Here is an 8,245-nt window from a genome sequence, read left to right on the forward strand (position 1 = left end):
ATTCCTATACACCAATAAGAGACAAACAGAGAGTCAAATCATGAGTGAACTCCCATTCACAATTGCTACAAAGAGAATAAAATACCTAGGAATACAACTTACAAGGGATGTGAAGGATCTCTCCAAAGAGAACTACAAACCACTGCTCAAGAAAATAAAAGAGGACACAAACAATTGGAAAAAACATTCCTTGCTCAGGGATAGGAAGAATCAATATTGAGAAAATGGCAATACTGCCCAGAGTAATTTATAGGTTCAATGCTATCCCCACCAAGCTACCAATGACTTTCTTCATAGATTTAGAAAAAACTAGTTTAAATTTCATATGGAAACAAAAAAGAGTCTGTATAGCCAAGACAATCCTAAGCAAAAAGAAGAAAGCTGGAGGCATCACGCTGCCTGACTTCAAATTATACTACAAGGCTACAGTAACCAAAACAGCATGGTACTGGCACCAAAACAGATATATAGACCAATGGAACAGAACAGAGGCCTCAGAAATAATGCCACACATCTACAACCATCTGATCTTTGACAAATCTGACAAAAACAAGCAATGGGGAAAAGATTCCCTATTTAATAAATGGTGCTGGGAAAACCGGCTAGCCATATGTAGAAAACTGAAACTGGACCCCTTCCTTACACCTTATACAAAAATTAACCCAAGATGGATTAAAAACTTAAACATAACACCTAAAAGCATAAAAATCCTAGAAGAAAACCTAGGCAATACCATTCAGGACATAGGCATGGGCAAAGACTTCATGACGAAAATACCAAAAGCAATGGCAACAAAAGCCAAAATTGACATAGGATCTAATTAAACTAAAGAGCTTCTGCATAGCAAAAGAAACTATCATCAGAGTGAACAGGCAACCTACAGAATGGGAGAAAATTTTTGCAATCTACCCATCTGACAAAGGGCTAATATCCAGAATCTACAAAGTATGTATACAAATATACAAGAAAAAGCAAAAAAAAAAAAAAAAATCAAAAAGTGGGCGAAGGATATGAACAGACACTTCTCAAAAGAAGACATTTATGCAGCCAAGAAACATATGAAAAAAATCTCATCATCACTGGTCTTTAAAGAAATGCAAATCAAAACCACAATGAGATACCATCTCACACCAGTTAGAATAGAAATCTTTAAAAAGTTAGGAAACAACAGATGCTGGAGAGGATGTGGAGAAATAGGAATGCTTTTACACGTTGGTGGGAGTGTAAATTAGTTCATCCATTGTGGAAGACAGTGTGGCAATTCCTCAATGACTTAGAACCAGAAATACCATTTGACCCATCTATACCATCACTGGGTACATAACCAAAGGATTATACATTATTCTACTATAAAGACACATGCACACATATGTTTATTGCAGCACTGTTCACAATAGCAAAGACTTGGAACCAACCCAAATGCTCATCAATGATACACTGGATAAAGAAAATGTGGCTCATATACAGCATGGAATACTATGCAGCCATAAAAAAGGATGAGTTCATGTCGTTTGCAGGAACATGGATGAAGCTGGAAACCATCATTCTCAGCAAAATATCACAAGGACACAAAACCAAACACTGCGTGTTCTCACTCATAAGTGCAAGTTGAACAATGAGAACACATGGACACAGGGAAGGGAGCATCACACACCAGGGCCTGTTGGGGGGTGGGGGGCTAGGGGAGGGAGAGCATTAGGAGAAATACCTAATGTAGATGACAGGTTGATGGGTGCAGCTAACCACCATGGCACGCGTATACCTATGTAACAAACTTGCACATTCTGCACATGTATCCCAGATCTTAAAGTATAATAAATTTAAATAATAATAATAATGTCAGATCCCTGCTAAAATGTCACTCATCAGAGGGATCTTCCTGCCCATTCTATTTAAACTAGCATGCTGGTTACTCTCTGTTGTGTTACCCTGCCTTCTTTTCTTTTGCAGCACTAACACTAGCTAACGTGGCAAGTTTTTATAAATTTCTTATATAGACCTCATCTGTTGTATCCACTGCTACATCCCCAGTGCCTCGAACAGTGCCTGAAACATCGTGAGAATTAAATGAAGATTTGTAATGGAGTAAACTGGATACATGTCCCAGGCAACATGAAAATATTCTAAATATAAGATACTTATAATCTCTAAGTCAGAGACTTGGGAGGTCCCTCTCTAGAAAATAGCATTCAATGGGGAGACGAGGAGGCCTCCTAAAGTGCTGGGATTACAGGCATGAGCCACCATGCCCAGCCAAGAACAGTTAACTTTCCAGGGAGTGATTTATTCCCATATATAGATATATAATTAGTATGTGGCCACTTGTTCTTGTTTTGTACTCACTACCCAGTGCTATGGGCTTGGAGGCTTTGTTTTTGTGGCCAATCTCAACCAGTCATCTGACCAAATCCTGCTGAGAGTCACAAGGGGACCTGCCAAAAAGATTTAAAAGATCACTTCAAATCCCACTACCAAAAATAAAGTCAAGGGATGGGGGTTATTGGGTCAATAACATCATACTTGTATGAAAAAATTTCATATAGTCAGATAGAGTTTTGCTTCACATCTTGAAGAAAACTGAAACATTAGGAAGCGTGATCATTATTGGATTAGTTGTAGTTTTGCCTCTCTTCTCCCAACAATAAAGCCAGATTCTGTTAAATTGTATATTCCAAATTCATTTGGCCAAAAGCTTGTACCAATAAACTGTAATATTTGAACACAAATAAATTGTTGCCACTGTAAGGAGCAAAATATCTTCATAATCCTCAGCATCGCCAAAGGTTGTCCTGAATATCTTTTGGACGTTCACACACATTAACTTGGACCGTAGTACCGGGAAAAAAAAAAAGTGGAAAAAAAATAAAAGCTATGGCTGTTCTCATTATATTCCTGGAAACTGGGAGTCTGTGTTCACTCTAGGAAAAGAGCCAGGTCGCATGTGGGGGATAAAAAGAAAAATAGTCCATTTTTTCTCCTCATTTTTTCACTTTCTCAGAGTTTCTCACTGCCTTTTTCACCCACAGTTATTGAATATTTAGTTGAAGCAAAGTAAAGCTGCCCCGGTAGCAGGAGTTGCCCAGAAAGTCCACCGCTTCCACATGCAATGACACGTATGGAAGCACCAAGACTAACGGCTGGTACACTCAGACACTCAAAACACCTTTGTTTAAGAAAAAGCTACAGACAGATTTATGGCTTTCCATATTTTTAATTGTGAAGATTTTTTTCCCACAAAGCTTCCAGAGCAGAAGTTGGTAGTAACTCTACTTTTTAAAGAAAGAAAGAAAACGGCAAGAATGCCCCAGAGCTGTTCAGGCACGGAGGCCTGAGGATATGGGTCACTCTGTCTAACTGGATACTTTAAAAGTACTACATGGCCCCAGGCAGAGCAGAGTCTGGAATTCAAATGTGAGATCTATCCAGAATGACATGTCCACACTACCAAAACCAGGCACGTTTCTGCTATGCCACACAGGTCCATATATTAGAGGTGACCACTACCAGCTGTGACAGGAACTTGATAACTGTTGGACCAGACCATCTGAGATTGTGACTCAGTAGGGAGATGCCTGTCCCATCCCTTATGTCCCACTTGGGGAATAAATTAATCACTGTAACTGAGTTGCAGATTGAAAACAATTTCCCTTGAAATCAGAAAAGGCAATTCTTCCTCGAATCTATCACGTGCCATAGCTCTTTGGGAACAATAACAAAAACAAAAACAACTAAAATTAATTAAGAACTAAGAACTAAGATAGATAGATACATATGTATATTTTTTTATTATACTATAAGTTCTAGGGTACATGTGCACAATGTGCAGGTTTGTTACATATGTACACATATGTATATTAAGACAGGGTCTCGCTCTGTCACCCAGGCTGGAGTGCAGTGGCACAACCATGGCTCACTGCAGCCTAAATCTCCAGGCTCACATGATCCTTCCACCTCAGCCTCTGAGTAGCTGTGACTACTGGTAGTGCAGGCCACCAGGCCCAGCTAATTGTTTAATTTTTTGTAGAAACAGGGTTTCACCATGTTTCCCAGGCAGGTCTCGAACTCGTGACCTCAAGCAATCTGCCTGCTTGGTCTCCCAAAGTGCTGGGATTACAGGTGTGAGCCACTATGCCTGGTCTTGCATTTTGATTACTTCTTCCATCTTCACAAAATGGCTGTGAGTTAACTACCACTATTGTCTCACTTTAAGATGAGAAAATTGAAGTGTAAAGATGTCAAATAACTTGTCACAAGTTACACAAAATGTTAACAACAGAGCTTGAATTCAAAATCAGGTAGTCTGAGCCCAGAACCCACAATCTTAACAACATTGTGATGTTTGAACATGCCATTTTACTAAAACAAAAACTCTGAAATATGAAGAAGCTAACAACTGACATAGATATGATTAGAAATATTTAAAATGGTTTAAATAATTATCCTATATTTTCTCCAATATTATTTTGACAGAGGATCGCAAAGAGTTAAGTAGGATTTATTATCATTTGAATATTATAGATGAAAGACACTAAATTAAAACAGTTAGCTTATTTACTTAAGGTCAAGAGTACAGCTGATTCTTAAGATTTTACGTTTTCTCAGCCCAGGAGGGGCCAAGACACCAGACATTAGGGAGAACCTCTGGCCCTGGGGCTCCATATCTGGCTCTAGGCTTGACTTCACTGACTCAGGAGTTAATACTGATTTGTTCATCTCAACTGAAACAAAAAGCCTATTTTCTCCTCTTTTGGCTATTTCAGCTATTCAAGAGTGTGAAAGTTGATAAACAAGTGAAAACTATAAATAGTGATTAACTTTCAAAACACAAAGATAAAAAGTAGTGACAATGAATCCACAGTTCAAGCAGAGAAAAGGTGGATACTGGAATCACTCACGAATGTCCCAACCTGCTGGGTCTCCATCCCTCTGTCCCCTTTCTCCTCCACCTGCTCCTCTTCCTGACACACACTCTATGTGCTGTGTGTGTCTCTCCCTGTGGTTTGTTCCTCTCTCTTTTATTTTGTCTTCTTCCTTTTCCCTATTTCTCCCTCACCTCCTTCCCACTCATTTGAGAATCACAAAATCCGGTAATACTAACTTACACAGGCTTTCAGAGAGCATATAGACCAATATATTAATGCTGTACATGAGAAAACAACAGTCCAAAGAAGTGATTTACACAAGAACATGATGTTATTTTGTGGAGAGCACATGGCCTAAGTCCAGTGTTCTCTCCACAACATCACACGTGCAGCTGTGTCATGGAATTCAAGGGTATGTAAAACCCTTTGTATTTTCTGTTATAATGTTTTATAAGTAACTAAGAAAAATCCATTTAAACCTAAGAAGATTTTTATTCTTTCCATGTAGTCCTTTACTTTTTTAAATGGATTATTCTCACTTGAAAAAAATCTTTCCAAATCACAGAGCTAGGATTAGAAAACAATTTCAGGGTCACTTCTTACAAACCACAAACATTCATAAAATAGAAATGTTTAAAAGAGTAGTTCTCAATTTTTCTTTTCAATCATAGGTTATATGGATAAGCTGATGAAAAGCTAGGTCCACTGTCTCCTTAGAAAACAATAAAAACACTGAGCATTTTGCATAATGTTTTAGGAGTTTGTGAATCTTCTGGAGCCCATCTGTGGGCCCATTAAAAGTTAAGAACTCCTGTCTTAAAGAGAAAATGTGGTATGTTTCTGGATTAGTGGTTTTCAAAGCAGGATGTATGCATATCCATGGAGTGTTGAGAAAAAAAAATAACGAAACTCCTGTTACTGCTTTTGCATCTCATTCTTCCGAATGAAGTCTTTCTATTTGCTCATATTTTTAACATAAGTAAGATATGAATATAGTATGTGTATAATTCATAAATAAGTAAAAATAAATGTAGTTGTGTTCCACTATTTTTTTTTCCTTTAAGCGACAGGCTGACTGTTGGGAACTATCAGACAACCTCGCACAGACCTTCGACTTCCCACCAGGGAAGACCTCTCCTTACCTGGTCCTTTGTCTTCCCTTCTCGCTCACGAATGTGGTTAGCAACAATCCTTTCTGTCTCCTCGCAGAGCCTGGGGAAGTTTGCCAGCTGTCAAGAAAAGCAGATCTGAGTATTAATACTCAAAAAGTTACACTACCAAAAGAGAAGCAGAGATAAATTATGTATTTTACAGAAGATACTCATTGCCATTCTGGAAGCAAAAATGAAATATCATCAACTTCTAAAGAAGAATGTCAAGGTGATGGGAGAGGCTTCACAAACTATCATCAGAAGTAACCTTGTTATGTTGAGGAAACACTTCAAAACCAGTGGAGCAATTCCCTAGGAAGAAAGCAGGACCCTGGATACCATCTAGCACTGTGCTCCTGCCGAGTTGGCACTTAATAAAATTCAAAGATGAAGAAGTCAGAAAACAGGACAAAGAAAAGGATAAAGACTAACATTTTATATAGTGCCTACCATGTGCCAGGCGCTAAGGACTTCATGAATTACCTCCTTCAATATTCACAGCAATCAGAAAAGACAGATATAATTATTAACCTCATTTATTTATTTATTTATTTTTTTCCCGAGATAGAGTTTCGCTCTTGTCACCCAGGCTAGAGTGCAGCTCACTGCAACCTCCACCTCCTGTCTCAAGCGATTCTCCTGCCTCAGCCTCCTGAGTAGCTGGGATTACAGGCACATGCCACCAAGCTCAGCTAATTTTTGTATTTGTAGTAAAGACGGGGTTTCACCATGTTGGCCAGGCTGGTCTCTAACTTCTGACCTCAGGTGATCCACCTGCCTTGGCCTCCTAAAGTGCTGGGATTATAGGCGTGAACCACCATGCCCAGCCAATCCCATTTAATAGAGGAGAAAAGTGAAGCAGAGAGATTAAGTAACTCATGCCCATGACTAAACAGCTCAAAAATGGTGGATTCAGGATTCCAACCTAAGTCCTAGGACTCCAGAGCCCATGGTCTTGTCCATTACTCTTCAAGGATGATTCATCCCATGAAGCACAGAGAGACTCCTTTAACTTTTTAAATTCTCCCCATAGAAAATAGATGTGTATATGTACATTTTTTCGCAAAACTATGGAAATTGTGTATGTCAATCACTTAACCCCATCTAAGTTATGCAGGTAATTGTTCAAAAAATAGTTTGTAAAAGTGAATAGATTAATTACAGTTGTTTTCAATATAAGGAAGAAAGAGAATGGGATGCTATGAAAATGTTTAAGGTACCCTAATCCAGATGGAAGACTTAGACAGGCAAAGGTGTGTAAGAATGGCCATGGAGAAGATGAAGTTTGCCAGGAACAGGAACATGTGTGAAGGTGAGGTGGAAGTGCAGGCAATTAGCAGTGATAAAAGTAAAAGAAAGTCAGTGCAGAAATTGAGGAATATGATCCTGAGACAAAGCTAGAAAAGTAGAGAGGGGCCACATCAAGCAGATCCTTGTAATTCTGTTAGGAATTAGGCTACTGAAGAAATTCAGATGGAGTGGAAATAATGGTGGCTTCTACTGGGATGACAGCCATGGAAATGGAGAAAAGTGGGCACATTCATGACACGCCAGGCAAAATATTAATTCCAATTTTTAAAGTACTTGCAAATTAAAGGAGATTACTAGATAGCTCAATAAAATAGGCAAAGAATATGATTCAATTCACAAAAAAGTAAGAGTCAATAAGCAGAAGGAAAAATGAACTGTAAAGAGATCTAATGCAAAGAAAAGCAATAACTATTATGTTGGCAAATTGCTATGATTTTTTTATAAGACTTACTACAGGTGAAGGTATACTGAGATTAGCACAATTTAAACTTGCTGAGGGGTATCAACAAGAGAAATCTTTCTGGAAAGCAATTTGGCATTACGTATCAAAAGTCTTGCGTGCGTGCACACACACACACAGACAGGGAGAAAGAGACAGAGATCTCAACCTAATAACCTCACAGAGTACTGAACTACAATGATAAGGACATTCATCACAGCATTAGTTGGAAAAGCAACAATAAGATAAACAAATAAAACTATAAACTACCTAGTATCCGATGACGTTAAATAAATGAAGGTAGATCCACTTACGTGATGTAATGTAACCATTTTGAATGACACTTTTTTTTTTTTATTATACTTTAAGTTCTAGGGTACTGTGCATAACATGCAGGTTTGTTACATATGTATACTTGTGCCATGTTGGTGTGCTGCACCCATCAACTCGTCAGCACCCATCAACTCATCATTTACATCAGG

At 38.5% G+C, this 8,245-nt stretch overlaps 1 protein-coding gene across 6 annotated transcripts in view; it reads right to left on the minus strand.

Annotated features, from left to right (window-relative positions):
* The window catches only part of DNM3 (dynamin 3), a 557,709-nt gene that overhangs the window by 334,301 nt on the left and 215,163 nt on the right, over nt 1-8,245 (minus strand). For all 6 annotated transcript variants that reach the window (XM_012000434.1, XM_012000433.1, XM_012000431.1 and 3 more), the window contains exon 11: nt 6,005-6,091. In XM_012000434.1, coding sequence (XP_011855824.1) covers nt 6,005-6,091 — 87 coding nt within the window. The remainder of the gene's footprint in view (nt 1-6,004; nt 6,092-8,245) is intronic.

The sequence above is a fragment of the Mandrillus leucophaeus genome, unplaced genomic scaffold (assembly GCF_000951045.1).
Source record: "Mandrillus leucophaeus isolate KB7577 unplaced genomic scaffold, Mleu.le_1.0 Scaffold629, whole genome shotgun sequence".
In the NCBI taxonomy this organism is placed as follows: Eukaryota; Metazoa; Chordata; class Mammalia; order Primates; family Cercopithecidae; genus Mandrillus; species Mandrillus leucophaeus.